Source organism: Scyliorhinus torazame, chromosome 13 (genome assembly GCF_047496885.1).
Source record: "Scyliorhinus torazame isolate Kashiwa2021f chromosome 13, sScyTor2.1, whole genome shotgun sequence".
In the NCBI taxonomy this organism is placed as follows: domain Eukaryota; kingdom Metazoa; phylum Chordata; class Chondrichthyes; order Carcharhiniformes; family Scyliorhinidae; genus Scyliorhinus; species Scyliorhinus torazame.
Window position 1 is genome coordinate 54,194,862 of NC_092719.1, and position 18,115 is coordinate 54,212,976.

The 18,115-nt window shown below is 52.9% G+C and overlaps 1 protein-coding gene across 1 annotated transcript in view; it reads left to right on the forward strand.

Annotated features, from left to right (window-relative positions):
* Nucleotides 1-18,115, forward strand: part of cog5 (component of oligomeric golgi complex 5) — a 259,153-nt gene that overhangs the window by 224,788 nt on the left and 16,250 nt on the right. Inside the window, exons 17-18 of the mRNA XM_072471522.1 lie at nucleotides 5,866-5,969; nucleotides 16,712-16,943. Of these exons, the coding sequence (XP_072327623.1) occupies nucleotides 5,866-5,969; nucleotides 16,712-16,943 (336 nt within the window). The remainder of the gene's footprint in view (nucleotides 1-5,865; nucleotides 5,970-16,711; nucleotides 16,944-18,115) is intronic.

Here is an 18,115-nt window from a genome sequence, read left to right on the forward strand (position 1 = left end):
TCACCCCCCGTTGCCTCTCTTCACCCCCCCGTTGCCGCTCTTCACCCCCCCGTTGCCTCTCTTCACCCCCCCCGTTGCCTCTCTTCACCCCCCCGTTGCCTCTCTTCACCCCCCCGTTGCCTCTCTTCACCCCCCCGTTGCCTCTCTTCACCCCCCCCGTTGCCTCTCTTCACCCCCCCCCGTTGCCTCTCTTCACCCCCCGTTGCCTCTCTTCACCCCCCCCGTTGCCTCTCTTCACCCCCCCGTTGCCTCTCTTCACCCCCCCGTTGCCTCTCTTCACCCCCCGTTGCCTCTCTTCACCCCCCGTTGCCTCTCTTCACCCCCCGTTGCCTCTCTTCACCCCCCCGTTGCCTCTCTTCACCCCCCCGTTGCCTCTCTTCACCCCCCCGTTGCCTCTCTTCACCCCCCCGTTGCCTCTCTTCACCCCCCCGTTGCCTCTCTTCACCCCCCGTTGCCTCTCTTCACCCCCCGTTGCCTCTCTTCACCCCCCGTTGCCTCTCTTCACCCCCCGTTGCCTCTCTTCACCCCCCGTTGCCTCTCTTCACCCCCCGTTGCCTCTCTTCACCCCCCCCGTTGCCTCTCTTCACCCCCCCCGTTGCCTCTCTTCACCCCCCGTTGCCTCTCTTCACCCCCCGTTGCCTCTCTTCACCCCCCGTTGCCTCTCTTCACCCCCCGTTGCCTCTCTTCACCCCCCGTTGCCTCTCTTCACCCCCCGTTGCCTCTCTTTCCCCCCCCGTTGCCTCTCTTCCCCCCCCGTTGCCTCTCTTTCCGCCCCGTTGCCTCTCTTTCCTCCCCGTTGCCTCTTTCCCCCCCCGTTGCCTCTTTCCCCCCCGTTGCCTCTCTTTCCCCCCCCTTGCCTCTCTTTCCTCCCCGTTGCCTCTTTCCCCCCCCGTTGCCTCTTTCCCCCCCGTTGCCTCTCTTCCCCCCCCCGTTGCCTCTCTTCCCCCCCCCCCGTTGCCTCTCTTCCCCCCCCGTTGCCTCTCTTACCCCCCCGTTGCCTCTCTTCCCCCCCCCGTTGCCTCTCTTCCCCCCCGTTGCCTCTCTTCCCCCCCACGTTGCCTCTCTTCCCCCCCCCGTTGCCTCTCTTCCCCCCCCGTTGCCTCTCTTCCCCCCCCGTTGCCTCTCTTTTCTCCCCCCCCGTTGCCTCTCTTCCCCCCCCGTGGCCTCTCTCCCCCCCCCACATTGCCTCTCTTCCCCCCCCCCCCCGTTGCCTCTCTCCCCCCCTCCCGTTGCCTCTCTTTCCCCCCCCCCCGTTGCCTCTCTTCCCCCCCGTTGCCTCTCTTTCCGCCCCGTTGCCTCTCTTTCCTCCCCGTTGCCTCTCTTTCCCCCCCGTTGCCTCTTTCCCCCCCGTTGCCTCTTTCCCCCCCATTGCCTCTTTCCCCCCCGTTGCCTCTTTCCCCCCCGTTGCCTCTTTCCCCCCCGTTGCCTCTCTTTCCCCCCCGTTGCCTCTCTTTCCCCCCCGACGCCCTTTCCCCCCGTTGCCTCTCTTCCCCCCCCCCCCGTTGCCTCTCTTCCCCCCCGTTGCCTCTCTTCCCCCCCCCCCCGTTGCCTCTCTTCCCCCCCCCCCCGTTGCCTCTCTCCCCCCCCTCCCGTTGCCTCTCTTTCCCCCCCCCCCCCCCGTTGCCTCTCTTCCCCCCCGTTGCCTCTCTTCCCCCCCGTTGCCTCTCTTTCCGCCCCGTTGCCTCTCTTTCCTCCCCGTTGCCTCTCTTTCCCCCCCGTTGCCTCTTTCCCCCCCGTTGCCTCTTTCCCCCCGTTGCCTCTTTCCCCCCCGTTGCCTCTTTCCCCCCCGTTGCCTCTTTCCCCCCCGTTGCCTCTCTTTCCCCCCCGTTGCCTCTCTTTCCCCCCCCACGCCCTTTCCCCCCCCGTTGCCTCTCCCCCCCCCCCCCCGTTGCCTCTCTTCCCCCCCCCGTTGCCTCTCTTCCCCCCCCCGTTGCCTCTCTTTCCCCCCCCGTTGCCTCTCTTCCCCCCACCCCCCCCGTTGCCTCTCTTCCCCCCCCCCGTTGCCTCTCTTCCCCCCCCCCGTTGCCTCTCTTCCCCCCCCCGTTGCCTCTCTTCCCCCCCCGTTGCCTCTCTTCCCCCCCCCGTTGCCTCTCTTCCTCCCCCTTGCCTCTCCTTTCCCCCCCCCGTTGCCTCTCCTCCCCCCCCGTTGCCTCTCCTCCCCCCCCCCCGTTGCCTCTCCTCCCCCCCCCCCCCCGTTGCCTCTCCTCCCCCCCCCCCCCGTTGCCTCTCTTCCCCCCCGTTGGCTCTCTTTCCCCCCCCCCGTTGCCTCTCTTCCCCCCCCCGTTGCCTCTCTTCCCCCCCCCGTTGCCTCTCTTCCCCCCCCCCGTTGCCTCTCTTCCCCCCCCCCGTTGCCTCTCTTCCCCCCCCGTTGCCTCCCTTCCCCCCCCCCCGTTGCCTCTCTTTTCCCCCCCCCGTTGCCTCTCTTCCCCCCCCCGTTGCCTCTCTTTCCCCCCCCCGTTGCCTCTCTTTTCCCCCCCCCCCCGTTGCCTCTCTTCCCCCCCGTTGCCTCTCTTCCACCCCCCCGTGGCCTCACTCCCCCCGTTGCCTCTCTTTCCCCCCCCCCGTTGCCTCTCTCCCCCCCCCCCCCCCGTTGCCTCTCTTCACCCCCCCCGTTGCCTCTCTTCACCCCCCCCCGTTGCCTCTCTTCACCCCCCCGTTGCCTCTCTTCACCCCCCCCCGTTGCCTCTCTTCACCCCCCCCCGTTGCCTCTCTTCACCCCCCCGTTGCCTCTCTTCACCCCCCCTGTTGCCTCTCTTCACCCCCCCGTTGCCTCTCTTCACCCCCCGGTTGCCTCTCTTCACCCCCCCCCCCCGTTGCCTCTCATCACCCCCCCCCGTTGCCTCTCTTCACCCCCCGTTGCCTCTCTTCACCCCCCCGTTGCCTCTCTTCACCCCCCCGTTGCCTCTCTTCACCCCCCCCCGTTGCCTGTCTTCACCCCCCCGTTGCCTCTCATCACCCCCCCGTTGCCTCTCTTCACCCCCCGTTGCCTCTCTTCACCCCCCCGTTGCCGCTCTTCACCCCCCCGTTGCCTCTCTTCACCCCCCCCGTTGCCTCTCTTCACCCCCCCGTTGCCTCTCTTCACCCCCCCCGTTGCCTCTCTTCACCCCCCCGTTGCCTCTCTTCACCCCCCCCGTTGCCTCTCTTCACCCCCCCCCGTTGCCTCTCTTCACCCCCCGTTGCCTCTCTTCACCCCCCCGTTGCCTCTCTTCACCCCCCCGTTGCCTCTCTTCACCCCCCGTTGCCTCTCTTCACCCCCCGTTGCCTCTCTTCACCCCCCGTTGCCTCTCTTCACCCCCCGTTGCCTCTCTTCACCCCCCGTTGCCTCTCTTCACCCCCCCGTTGCCTCTCTTCACCCCCCCGTTGCCTCTCTTCACCCCCCCGTTGCCTCTCTTCACCCCCCCGTTGCCTCTCTTCACCCCCCCGTTGCCTCTCTTCACCCCCCCGTTGCCTCTCTTCACCCCCCGTTGCCTCTCTTCACCCCCCGTTGCCTCTCTTCACCCCCCGTTGCCTCTCTTCACCCCCCGTTGCCTCTCTTCACCCCCCGTTGCCTCTCTTCACCCCCCGTTGCCTCTCTTCACCCCCCCCGTTGCCTCTCTTCACCCCCCCGTTGCCTCTCTTCACCCCCCGTTGCCTCTCTTCACCCCCCGTTGCCTCTCTTCACCCCCCGTTGCCTCTCTTCACCCCCCGTTGCCTCTCTTCACCCCCCGTTGCCTCTCTTCACCCCCCGTTGCCTCTCTTCACCCCCCGTTGCCTCTCTTCACCCCCCCGTTGCCTCTCTTCACCCCCCCGTTGCCTCTCTTCACCCCCCCGTTGCCTCTCTTCACCCCCCCGTTGCCTCTCTTCACCCCCCCCGTTGCCTCTCTTCACCCCCCCCGTTGCCTCTCTTCACCCCCCCGCTGCCTCTCTTCACCCCCCGTTGCCTCTCTTCACCCCCCCCGTTGCCTCTCTTTCCCCCCCGTTGCCTCTCCCTCTTCCCCCCCCCCCCGATGCCTCTCTTCACCCCCCCCGTTGCCTCTCTTCACCCCCCCGTTGCCTCTCTTCACCCCCCCGCTGCCTCTCTTCACCCCCCGTTGCCTCTCTTCACCCCCCCCGTTGCCTCTCTTTCCCCCCCGTTGCCTCTCCCTCTTCCCCCCCCCCCGATGCCTCTCCCTCTCTTCCCCCCCCCCGTTGCCTCTCCCTCTCTCTCCCCCCCCCCCGTTGCCTCCCCCCTGTTGCCTCCACCCCCCTATTACCTCCCCCCGTTACCTCCCCCTCCCCCCGTTACCTCCCCCTCCCCCCGTTACCTCTCCCCCTCCCCCCCCCGTTACCTCTCCCCTCCCCCGTTACAGCTCCCCTCCCTCCCCCGTTACCTCTCCCCTCCCCCCCGTTACCTCTCCCCCTCCCCGTTACCTATCCCCTCCCCCCGTTACCTCTCCCCTCCCCTCCCTGTTAACTCTCCCCCTCCCCCCCCCGTTACCTCTCCCCCCACCTCACCTCTCCCCCCCCCCCACCTCACCTCTCCCCCCCCCCACCTCACCTCTCCCCCCCCCCCACCTCACCTCTCCCCCCCCCCACCTCACCTCTCTCCCCCCCCCCCCCCACCTCACCTCTCCCCCCCACCTCACCTCTTCCCCCCCACCTCACCTCTTTCCCCCCCCCCCCCACCTCACCTCTCTTCTGCCCCTTCATTACTTCTCCTCCACTCCCCCCTCCGTTGCCTCTTTCTCTCCCCCACTCCCTCCCCAGTTGCCTTGCTCTACTCCGTTGGCTCACTGTCTTTCCTCTTTCTCTCTCCTCCCCAGCTTTGCTGACTGCGACTCTCTTCCCCCCCCCCCCCCCCAATTGGCGACTCTGCCCCCCCCCCCAATTGGCGACTCTGCCCCCCCCCCCCAATTGGCAACTCTGCTTCCCCCCCCCCCAATTGGCAACTCTGCTCTTCTTTCTCCTCCCTCCCCCACTCTATTCTTGCCGGCATACTGGAATCTGCACTTCCACTGTTCCTGACTCCTGAACACATATTAAGTCCTTGACACCATCTAGTGGTTTAAGTTGGTCAGTGCTGGTAGGTGCTAACTGCATTGACCAATTTCTGCCACGAGATGGATGGAGCGTTGTCAATCTACAAGTGCTGAAGGTGACTACAATACTGTCATTTTTTAAACTTTTATTTTGTAATTTTTTTATATTTAGTGATGTGTTTTATTTTGCATATTATTTCAGCCAGCCTTGCACAGTGCTACTACACATGCATCATATGGCATTTCAACTTGTACATTGCTTTTTCTCCGGGTGAGAAATGTTGAAAAGAACCTAACTTTTGGTTTGACATTGATCCTATGGGCTCCCATGATTCACTTAAAGTCGTTTCACTTGATTTTCAGGGACACAGCACAAAGTGTGGACTTCACTGTACATCACCCACACTGCCCTCATCAACCCTCTTTGTTAGTTCATCAAAACTAGTTTAACAGAATTTTCCTTCAACAAATTCAGGCCGACTTTCATTTATTAGTTCATACTTTTAATTAATTTTGCCCTGGATTATTGTGTTAAAATTTTTTCCCGCCAATTGTTGTATTTATCATTCTTTTTTGAATAGGGGTGGAACATTTGTTTTCATCCAGACCTTTTGCAACCCCCCTTCCCCCTGTATCAGTATGAGTTTTTCACTCTTGGCCTAAGCGTCACCTTTATGGAATCTCTCAGTGAACTTGCCTATTGGTGCTGAAATGTATGGAGTTTTATGCCACTGGAAAGATTTGTTAAGATTGCCCAAACTTTTAAATATTTTAAATATTTTTCAATTTCAAAATGAAGAAAAATAATATACTTACCATGTTTAAAAGTTACAAATTTCAATATTAAATCTTTATTTCACTTCTTTAGACAATTCAAGCTCTCATGGGAAGTGCAGTCCAGCCATTACTGAACTCTGTGGAAGACTCCATTGAGGCCATTATTATCACGCTGCACCAAGAAGACTTTGCAGGGTAATTATTAGACAGAAAAGGTTACAGAAGCTGAAGTTCAGGGTGAATTTGCTAACATAATTCCTCTGATGCAAAGTTGGATTTGAGAACCTTATTGCAAATAAAACCATTGTCGTAAACCCCATGACTTTTGTGGCCAGTACTCTCCCCTTCTGCCGAAGGCACTGAATCTGCAAATGTCACAGTTAGCACTGTAATACTTCAGCTAACATGCAAGGCAAGGTCTTCAACAGACTAAACTGTTGAAATCACAGCCTAACTTGCGATTTCCAGCAAGATGCACTGAATAGCAATTGGAGAAGGAGTCCTTGCATATATCTCATTCGCCTGCCAATCCCAAATCTGCAGTGCTATCACCTTTTCTAATATCCAACTGTTGTGCTGATTGAGATCAGTTTCTTCAACAATCTCTGGAAATGCAGTCTGTAATTTTCTGTTCAATGTTTTGACAACATAAATATATTTTTATTATTGGAGGAATATTTATTGATACTTCGAATATAATGTATATGACAAATCAGCCTATTTGATTGGCACCCCGCCCACCAACTTAAACTTTCACTCCCTCCATCACTGCTGCACGGTGGCAGTGGTATGTACAAGATGCCCTGCAGCAATGCATCAAGGCTCCCTTGACAGACCTCCACTACCTATAAGTATAAGGGCAGCAGATGCATGGGAACACCATCACTTGCAAGATTTCACCTCCAAGTTTAAAAAAATATATGTTTTTATTAAGAATTTTTCAATAACAAATGCACCCATCAGCGAATGGAGCATTGTACTCGCGTACGCCCCGACATCAGCTCCCTCCACTCCTTCGGGAAGACCCAGAATCCGGAGGTTCTTCCTCCTCAACCTGTTCTCCAGGACCTCAATTCTCTCGGCCCACCTCCTGTGCACCGCCTCGTGCGCCTCCATTTTAACCGCCAGGCCCAGGGTCTCGTCCTCGTTGGTATTCACTTTATCATTCACCTCACGAAGCTCCACCGCCTGGGTCTTCTGGGTCTCCTTCAGCCCCTCGATCGCCAACAGCATTGGCGCCAGCACCTCCTTTTTCAGCTCCTCCACACATCGCTTGAGGAACTCCTGCTGGTCTGGCCCCCACTCTGCTCGCCCTCCGCCATCTTGCCTTTTTCCCCTCGTTTTGGTCTCTGCTCCAGGGCCTCTTTCCTCATCGTTCCACCGCTGATCTCTGCCATATATTGTGAGGGGGACCTCACTGTACCTTCCCACACGGAATTAATTCGAAAAAAGCTCTGTTGGGGCTCCTCTGGAGAGCCCAAAAGTCCGTTGTCGCGGGAGCTGCCGAAACGTGCGGCTTAGCTCCGCATCGCCGCAACCGGAAGTCCGTTCACCTCCAAGTTGTACACCATCCTGATCTGAAACTATATCAACGTTCCTTCACTGCCACTGGATCAAAATCCTGGAACTCTCTTTCTAGCAGCATCTTGGATGTTCCTACAACATACGGACTGCGGAGGTTCAAGAAGATAGCATGCCAGCACCTTCTCAAGAGCAAATAGGAATGGACAATGAATGCTAACCGAGCCAGCAAAGCCCACATCCAGTGAAAGAATTTAAAAAAATATTTTTAAGGACATAATGATTAAACTGCGTGAAATTTGTTCTGAAACTTGGTTAGACCACACTTAGAGTACTGTGAACAGTTCTGGTCTCCTTTATTATATAAAAACAGGTGCAGAGGCAATGGATGGATTTAAAAAAAAATGCAACTGGGGCAGCAAAGTGGCACAGCGCCACACAACGCCTCACAGCACCAGAGACCTGGGTTTAATTCTGGCCTTAGATGACTGCCTGTGTGGAGTTTGCACATTCTCCATGTGTCTGCATGGGTTGGATTTGTTTTATTGTCACGTGTACCGAGGTACAGTAAAAAGTATTGTTCTGCGTACATTTGAAGACAAATGTAGGTCCTTTACAGTTGGAATCAGGTGAATTCATAATGGAAACTAAGAAATGGCAGACCAGTTGAACAAACACTTTAGATCTGTCTTCAATAAGGAGGACGCAAATAACCTTCCTGAAATATTAGGGGACAGAGGGTTTAGCATGAAGGAGGAACTGAAGGAAATCCTTATTAGTCAGCAAATTGTATTGGGGGAATTGATGGGATTAAAACCTGATAAGTCCCCAGGACCTGATGCTGTGCATCCCAGAGTACTTAAGGAAGTGACCGTAGAAACAGTGATCATTTTCCAACATTCTATAGACTCTGGAACAGTTCCAGTGGATTGGAGGGTATCTAATGTAACCCCACTTTTTAAAAAAGGAGGGAGAGAGAAAATAGGGAATTTTACATTGGTAGTTTGACATCGGTGGTGGGGAATGCTGGAGGCAATTATTAAGGATTAAATAATGAGTATTTGGAAAGCAGGGACAGGATGTGTCCAAGTCAGCATGGATTCACTAAAGGGAAATCATGCGTGGCAAATTTTCTGGAATTTTTTGAGGATGTGACCAGTAGAGTGGACAAGGGTGAACCAGTGGATGTTGTGTATCTGTACCTTCAACAAGCTTTTGACAAGGTCCCACACAAGAGATTAGTGAGCAAAATTAAAGCTCATGGTATTGGGGATAATGTATTGATGTGGATAGAGAACTGGTTGGCAGACAGGAAGCAGAGAGTTTGAATAAACGGGCAATTTTCAGAGTGGCAGGCAGTGACTAGTGGGGTACTGCAGGGTTCAGTGCTGGGACCCCAGCTGTTCACAATATACATGAATGATTTGGACGAATTTAGATGCAATATCTCTAAATTTGCAGACGGCACTATGCTGGGTGGCAGTGTGTGCTGTGAGGAGGATGCAAAGAGGCTGCAAGGTGACTTGGACAGGCTGGCTGTGTGGGAAAATGCAATATAATGTGGATAAATGTGAGGTTATCCACTTTGTTGGCTAAAACAGGAAGGTAGGTTATTATCTGAATGGTGGCAGTTTAGGAAAAGGGGAAGTGCAACGAGACCTGGGTGCCATGGCTGAAGGTTAGCGTGCAGGTGCAGCAGGCGGTGAGGAAAGTTTTTTTTTAAAATAATATTTTATTGAAAATTTTTGGTCAACCAACACAGTACATTGTGCATCCTTTACACAACATTGTAACAATACAGATGATAATGACCTTTTTTAAATTTAAACAAAAACAACAACAAATAAATAAATATTAAATAACAAAAAATAAAAACTAGCCCTAATTGGCAACTGCCTTGTCTCAGGCCACCCCCCCCCCCCCCCCCCATCCCCCCCCCCCCCCCCCCCCCCAAGTCCTGGGCCGCTGCTGCTGCCTTCTTTGTTCTCCCCTATCTATCTTTCCGCAAGATATTCGACGAACGGTTGCCACCGCCTAGTAAACCCTTGAGCCGACCCCCTGAGGACGAACTTAATCCGCTCTAACTTTATGAACCCCGCCATATCATTTATCCAGGTCTCCACCCCCGGGGGCTTGGCTTCTTTCCACATCAGCAATATTCTGCGCCGGGCTACTAGGGACGCAAAGGCCAAAACATCGGCCTCTTTCGCCTCCTGCACTCCCGGCTCTTGTGCAACCCCAAATATAGCCAACCCCCAGCTTGGTTCGACCCAGACTCCTACTACTTTCGAAAGCACCTTTGTCACCCCCATCCAAAACCCCTGTAGTGCCGGGCATGACCAAAACATATGGGTATGATTCGCTGGGCTTCTCGAACACCTCGCACACCTATCCTCCACCCCAAAAAATTTACTGAGCCGTGTTCCAGTCATATGTGCCCTGTGTAATACCTTAAACTGAATCAGGCTTAGCCTGGCGCACGAGGACGACGAGTTTACCCTGTTTAGGGCATCTGCCCACATCCCCTCCTCAATCTCCTCCCCTAGCTCTTCTTCCCATTTCCCTTTTAGTTCGTCCATCATAGTCTCCCCTTCGTCTCTCATTTCCCTATATATATCCGACACCTTACCGTCCCCCACCCATTTCTTTGAGATGACTCTGTCCTGCACCTCTTGTGTTGGGAGCTGCGGGAATTCCCTCACCTGCTGCCTCGCAAAAGCCCTCAATTGCATGTACCTGAATGCATTCCCTTGGGGCAACCCATATTTCTCGGTCAGCGCTCCCAGACTCGCAAACTTCCCATCCACAAATAGATCTTTCAATTGCGTTATACCTGCTCTTTGCCACATTCCATATCCCCCATCCATTCCCCCCGGGGCAAACCTATGGTTGTTTCTTATCGGGGACCCCCCCAGTGCTCCGGTCTTTCCCCTATGTCGTCTCCACTGTCCCCAAATCTTCAGTGTAGCTACCACCACCGGACTCGTGGTATAGTTCCTTGGTGAGAACGGCAATGGGGCTGTCACCATAGCCTGCAGGCTGGTCCCCCTACAGGATGCCCTCTCTAATCTCTTCCACGCCGCTCCTTCCTCCTCTCCCATCCACTTACTCACCATTGAAATATTAGCGGCCCAATAATACTCACTTAGGCTCGGTAGTGCCAGCCCCCCCCCTATCCCTACTACGCTGTAAGAATCCCTTCCTCACTCTCGGAGTCTTCCCGGCCCAAACAAAACCCATGATACTCTTTTCTATCCTTTTGAAAAAAGCCTTCGTGATCACCACCGGGAGACACTGAAACACAAAAAGGAATCTCGGGAGGACCACCATCTTAACCGCCTGCACCCTCCCTGCCATTGACAATGCTACCATATCCCATCTCTTGAAATCTTCCTCCATCTGTTCCACCAACCGCGTCAAATTTAGCCTGTGCAATGTGCCCCAATTCTTAGCTATCTGGATCCCCAGGTAACGAAAGTCTCTTGTTACCTTCCTCAACGGTAGGTCTTCTATTTCTCTACTCTGCTCCCCTGGATGCACCACAAACAGCTCACTTTTTCCCATGTTCAATTTATACCCTGAAAAATCCCCAAACTCCCCAAGTATCCGCATTATTTCTGGCATCCCCTCCGCTGGATCCGCCACATATAGTAGCAGATCATCCGCATATAAAGATACCCGGTGTTCTTCTCCTCACCTAAGTATTCCCCTCCATCCCTTGGACCCTCTCAGCGCTATCGCCAGGGGCTCAATCGCCAGTGCAAACAGTAATGGGGACAGAGGACATCCCTGCCTTGTCCCTCTATGGAGCCGAAAATATGCCGATCCCCGTCCATTCGTGACCACACTCGCCACTGGGGCCCTATACAACAGCTGCACCCATCTAACATACCCCTCTCCGAACCCAAATCTCCTCAACACCTCCCACAGATAATCCCACTCCACTCTATCAAATGCTTTCTCGGCATCCATCGAAACTACTATCTCCGTTTCACCCTCTGGTGGGGCCATCGTCATTACCCCTAACAACCTCCGTATGTTCGTGTTCAGCTGTCTCCCCTTCACAAACCCAGTTTGGTCCTCATGAACCACCCCCGGGACACATTCCTCTATTCTCATTGCCATTACCTTGGCCAAGACCTTGGCATCTACATTGAGGAGGGAGATTGGTCTGTAGGACCCGCATTGTAGCGGATCCTTTTCCTTCTTTAAAAGAAGCGATATCGTTGCTTCTGACATAGTCGGGGGCAGTTGTCCCCTTTCCTTTGCCTCGTTGAAGGTCCTCGTCAGTAGCAGGGCGAGCAAGTCCAAATATTTTCTGTAAAATTCAACTGTGAATCCGTCCGGTCCCGGGGCCTTTCCCGTCTGCATGTTCCTAATTCCTTTCACCACTTCTTCTACCGTGATCTGTGCTCCCAATCCCATCCTTTCCTGCTCTTCCACCTTGGGAATTTCCAGCCGATCCAAAAACTCCATCATTCTCTCCCTCCCATCCGGGGGTTGAGCTTCATACAATTTTTTATAAAATGTCTTAAACACTTCATTCACTCTCTCCGCTCCCCGCTCCGTCTCCATCTTCGTCTCTCACCCCCCCTATTTCCCTCGCTGCTCCCCTTTTCCTCAATTGGTGTGCCAGCAATCTGCTCGCCTTCTCTCCATATTCATACTGTACACCCTGCGCCTTCCTCCATTGTGCCTCTGCAGTGCCTGTGGTCAGCAAGTCAAATTCCACATGCAGCCTTTGCCTTTCCCTATACAGTCCCTCCTCCGGTGCTTCCGCATACTGTCTGTCCACCCTCAAAAGTTCTTGCAACAACCGCTCCCGTTCCTTACTCTCCTGCTTCCCTTTATGTGTCCTTATTGATATCAGCTCCCCCCTAACCACCGCCTTCAACGCCTCCCAGACCACTCCCACCTGAACCTCCCCATTGTCATTGAGTTCCAAGTACTTTTCAATGCATCCCCTCACCCTTAAGCACACCCCCTCATCCGCCATTAGTCCCATGTCCATTCTCCAGGGTGGACGCCCTCTTGTTTCCTCCCCTATCTCCAAGTCTACCCAGTGTGGGGCATGATCCGAAGTGGCTATAGCCGTATATTCCGTTCCCCTCACCCTCGGGATCAATGCCCTACCCAACACAAAAAAGTCTATGCGTGAATAGACTTTATGGACATAGGAGAAAAACGAGAACTCCTTACTCCTAGGTCTACTGAATCTCCACGGGTCCACCCCTCCCATCTGCTCCATAAAATCCTTCAGCACCTTGGCTGCTGCCGGCCTCCTACCAGTCCTGGACTTCGACCTATCCAGCCTTGGTTCCAACACCGTGTTAAAGTCTCCCCCCATTATCAGCTTTCCGGTCTCTAGGTCTGGGATGCGTCCTAGCATTCGCCTCATAAAATTGGCATCGTCCCAATTCGGGGCATACACGTTTACCAACACCACCATCTGTCCCTGTAATTTGCCACTCACCATCACGTATCTGCCCCCGTTATCCGCCACTATAGTCTTTGCCTCGAACATTACCCGCTTCCCCACTAATATAGCCACCCCCCTGTTTTTCGCATCCAGCCCCGAATGGAACACCTGCCCTACCCATCCTTTGCGCAACCTAACCTGATCTATCAGTTTCAGGTGCGTTTCCTGTAACATGACCACATCTGCTTTAAGTTTCTTAAGGTGTGCGAGTACTCGTGCCCTCTTTATCGGCCCGTTAAGCCCCCTCACGTTCCACGTGATCAGCCGAGTTGGGGGGCTTCCCACCCCCCCCCCCCCTTGCCGGTTAGCCATCATCTTTTTCCAGCTTCTCGCCCAGTTCCCACGCGGCTGTATTTCTCCCAGACGGTGCCCCCCCGCCCATCCTTTCCCGCACCCACTCCCCCCTTTCCCCAGCAGCAGCAACCCAGTAATTCCCCCCCCCCCCCCCCCCGCTAGACCCCCCGCTAGCGTAATTACTCCCCCCATGTTGCTCCCAGAAGTCAGCAAACTCTGGCTGACCTCTGCTTCCCCCCGTGATCACGGCTCGCCCCGTGCGGCGCCCCCTCCTTCCTGCTTCTCTATTCCCGCCATAATTATCATAGCGCGGGAACCAAGCCCGCGCCTCTCCCTCGGCCCCGCCTCCCATGGCCAACGCCCCATCTCCTCTCCCTCCCCACCTCCCCCCATCACCACCTGTGGGAGAAAGAAAAGTTACCATACCGCAGGATTAATCATACAATCCCTCTTCGCCCCCCCCCACTCGTCCCACCACTTTGTCCAAACGTTCATTTTCGTAGTCCAATCATTCCAATTTTTCTTCTACAATAAAAGTCCACGCTTCATCCGCCGTCTCAAAGTAGTGGTGCCTCCCTTGATATGTGACCCACAGTCTTGCCGGTTGCAGCATTCCAAACTTTATCTTTTTTTTGTGAAGTACCGCTTTGGCCCGATTAAAGCTCGCCCTCCTTCTCGCCACCTCCGCACTCCAATCTTGATAGACGCGGATCACCGCGTTCTCCCATTTACTACACCGAGTTTTCTTCGCCCATCTAAGGACCATTTCTCTATCCTTAAAACGGAGAAATCTCACCACTATGGCTCTGGGAGCTTCTCCTGCTCTCGATCCTCGCACCATAACTCGGTATGCTCCCTCCACCTCCAACGGACCCGTCGGGGCCTCCACTCCCATTAACGAGTGCAGCATCGTGCTCACATATGCCCCGACGTCCGCCCCCTCCACACCTTCAGGAAGGCCAAGAATCCTCAAGTTGTTCCTCCTTGCGTTATTTTCCAGTGCCTCCAACCTCTCCACAGATCGTTTCTGGTGTGCCTCCTGTATCTCCGACTTCACCACCAGGCCCTGTATGTCGTTTTCATTCTCTGCTGCTTTCGCCTTCACGACCCGAAGCTCCTGCTCCTGGGTCTTTTGTTCCTCTTTCAGCCCTTCAATCGCCTGTAATATCGGGGCCAACAACTCTTTCTTCATTTCCTTTTTTATCTCCTCCACGCAGCGTTTCAAAAACTCTTGTTGTTCAGGGCCCCATATGAAACTGCCACCTTCCGACGCCATCTTGGTTTCTGCTTGCCTTCCTTGCCGTTGTTCCAAAGGATCCGCTGCAATCCGGCCACTTTCCTCTCCTTTTTCCATCCGTGTCCAGGGGGAACACCCTTCTGGTTTACCGCACGGTGTTTTCAGCCGTTAAAATTGCCGTTGGGGCTCCTATCAAGAGCCCAAAAGTCCGTTTCACAGGGAGCTGCCGAAACGTGCGACTCAGCTGGTCATCGCCGCACCCGGAAGTCCGGTGAGGAAAGTTAATGGCATGCTGTCCTTCATAGCAAGAGGATTTGAGTATAGGAGTAGGGATGTCTTGCTGCAGTTATAGAGGGCCTTGGTGAGGCCACACTTTGAGTATTGTGTGCAGTATTGGTCTCCTAGTTTGAGAAAGGACATTCTTGTTACTGAGGGTGTCCAGCAAAGGTTCACCAGACTAATTCCCGGGATAACAGGACTGACATATGAAGAAAGACTGGATCGACTGGGCTTGTACTCACTGGAGTTTAGAAGAATGAGAGGGGATCTCATAGAAACATATGGGCCTGGACAGACTAGTTGCGGGAAGAATGTTCCCGATGTTGGGTACACCCAGAACTATGGGAAACAGCCTAAGAAGCCATTCAGGACTGAGATGAGGATGAACTTCTCTCAGAGAGGTGTGAACTTGTGGAAATCTCTACCACAAAATGTTGTTGGGCCAGTTCTCGTTGGATATATTCACGAGGGAGCTGAACATGACCCGTACGGCTAAAGAGATCAAGGGGTATGGAGGGAAAGCGGGAGTGGGATGCTGAATTTGCGTGATCAGCCATGATGATATTGAATGGTGGTGCAGGCTCGAAGGGCTGAATGGCCTACTACTGCACCTATTTTCTATGGCCAGACAGATCATTCCATACATGAAAAAAACCCATAGGGCATACATAAATACACAATGTAAATACATAGGCAAAGGCATCGGGTGAGCAATACGGCGTGTAGTACTACTCCGGAGAGAAGATGTGTGAAGAGATCAGTTCAGTCCCTAAAAGGGTAATTCAGGAGTCTAGTAACAGCGGGGAAGAAGCTGTTTTTGGATCTGTTAGTGCGTGTTCTCAGACTTTTGTATCTCCTGCTTGATGGCAGAAGTTAGAAGAATGAATAACCTGGGTGGGAAGGGTCTTTGATTATGCTGCCTGCTTTCCCAAGGCAGCGGGATGTGTAGTCAGAGTCAATGGATGGGAGGCGAGTTTGTGTGATGTTGGGGCAACATCCTGGAAGTCCCTCCCTAACAGCATACTGGGTGTACCTACACATCAAGGACTGCAGCGGTTCAAGAAGGCAACTCGCCACCACCTTCTGAAGGCCAACTAGGGAAGGCAATAAATGCTGGCCTAACCAACGACACCCACATCCCATAAATGAATTTTTAAAAAAGCATGAGGTTCGGGTTGGGGGAGCATTTTCCCTGTGAAAGTTGGTATTGCATAGGGGTGTACAGAGTAGACATCTAATGGGATACCCATCAGCAGAAAAGTTGTGGGAAAAGCGGTTGTGGATGTCGTTGAGGAAACTTGCCTTCCGGAACATGGGTTGGGGTAATCTGGATGAGAGGTGATGGAGCAGCTCACGTGGTTGCTTTTGAACAGTTTAAGTGGCAGATGCTGCAACTTAGTATGGCATGATTCAAGCTGAGAACTGAGGCTGTCCAGGAGGACCTCAGGTCTGGTTTGGCAGTAGAATACCAATCAGACAGAGTTCTACGAGATGAATCGGGGAAAACTTGCTGTTCCTTCATTGCCGGTTGTCAAAATCTTGGAAACTGTTATCTAATAGCACTTAATAGTGTACCTTCTCCACATGTACGGCATCAGTTCAAGAAGCATGCTCGCCGCCATCATCTCGGGGAAGTTGGCACGGCCAACATTTATTATCCATGACTCGCATCTCATGAATGAATTGGGGGTCAAGGGAATAAAGTACAGTAAATTGGGAAAATGAAATGAAAATCGCTTATTGTCACAAGTAGGCTTCAATGAAGTTACTGTGAAAAGCCCCTAGTCGCCACATTCCGGCGCCTGTTTGGGGAGGCTGTTACTGGAATTGAACCGTGCTGCTGGCCTGCCTTGGTCTGCTTTCAAAGCCAGCGATTTAGCCCTGTGCTAAACAGCCCCTGTGCTAAACAGCCCCAGGAGGAAGGAAGATAAAAAAGGCCAAAACTGAGAAGGCAAACAATATCTGCATTCAGGCTTACCCAAGGTGGGGATCTTAGTTGTTGTAAAGCTTCTGAATTTGGTAAATTCTATGAAATCGAAGAAAAATATTACACTTTTACAGAATAGAAGTAAGCTTGCCTGTTGTTTGCCCCTGGAATAGTGATTTGATTTGTGTTCATTTCTACAGGTCATCATCTGGGAAGCCTGAAGTCCCATGTTCTCTTTACATGAAAGAATTACAAGGTTTTATATCACGTATCATGAGTGACTACTTTAAAAACTTTGAGTGCGTGGATTTCATCTATGACAATACAGAAAATATTGCACAGAGAGCTATTCAACTATTTATCCGTAATGCAAGTCTACTGAGACCACTGGGCGAAGGAGGTAAAATGAGGTTGGCTGCAGATTTTGCACAGGTAAGAACTAATACCGGGGGTTATCTTTCTATTTTGTCTTTGTTGATTTTAATTTTCAGATTCCAAAATACTAATTGAGAGTCATAACAAACAATGCCAAATTAAAAGGCAACAGTTCACATTAAATAATGCTACTTAAGAGACACCATTGCTGAAGTATGAAATGACCAAAGCAAGAATTCCAGGATATATATATATTTTGACAGACAAAGTGAATCAGTAAAAATAAGTTATTTATAAAGCCAAAGATTAAATCAACTACCTCTCATTTGCCTGCCCTAACCTCATGGCATCATCAAAATGGTCCATTCATTTTAGCTAGGGTCAGAACTTTGTGTGTTTCTAACAGTTCATCAAGTTTATGTTGAGATCGGGCCTTTGACCTGCGATCATCCAGTCTTTTTTCCTTTCCTCTGCATCTTGATCTTTGCTGGCTACAGACACCAATTTCCTCCCAGATCATCCTGGCTCCTCTCCATTCCCTAGATGCAGCCTAATGCCAAAAGCCTAACTTCATAATCTGGCTGACTGTAGCTGGGAATTGGGGACCAAAGATAGTAATCGAGTCCTGCTGTTAAATTTTGAAGGACCCGCAGGCAAACCATTCTTCATGATTTTCCAAGGCTTTAAACTAAATAGTGGGGGGGAGGGTTCAGTTGTATGGAGAATTAGAAAATCAAAGTTAAAGGAGTGGGTAGAAGTGCAGGTTAATGACGAGGACTTGAAACTAGTTAAAGGAGCCAAGGGTTCAGGAGAGGTTAGTACAGTTTCCAGACCACGTAACAGGACAGAGAGTATAGAAGGTGGCAGGAATGTAACCTGAGGAGGAGCAAAACAGTTGACAAGTATGAGAAGGGAGGTGGTCAATGCAGGACTGAGGGTGTTGTACCTAAATGTACTTAAATGCAGTATATGGAATCAGGTAAACAAACTTGTTGCGCTCATTGAAATTGGCCGGTACAATGTTGTGGACATCACAGAGATGTGGCTGCAAGGGGATCAGGGCTGGGATCTAAATATCCAAGGATATGTGTCCCATCGAAAGGACAGGCAGATGGGCAAAGGGGGCGGGGTTGCATTGTTAGTAAGGAATTAAGTGAAACTGATAGCAAGATGCAATATAGGATCAGAAGGCATAGAATCTGTGTGGATAGAGTTGAGGAATCACAAAA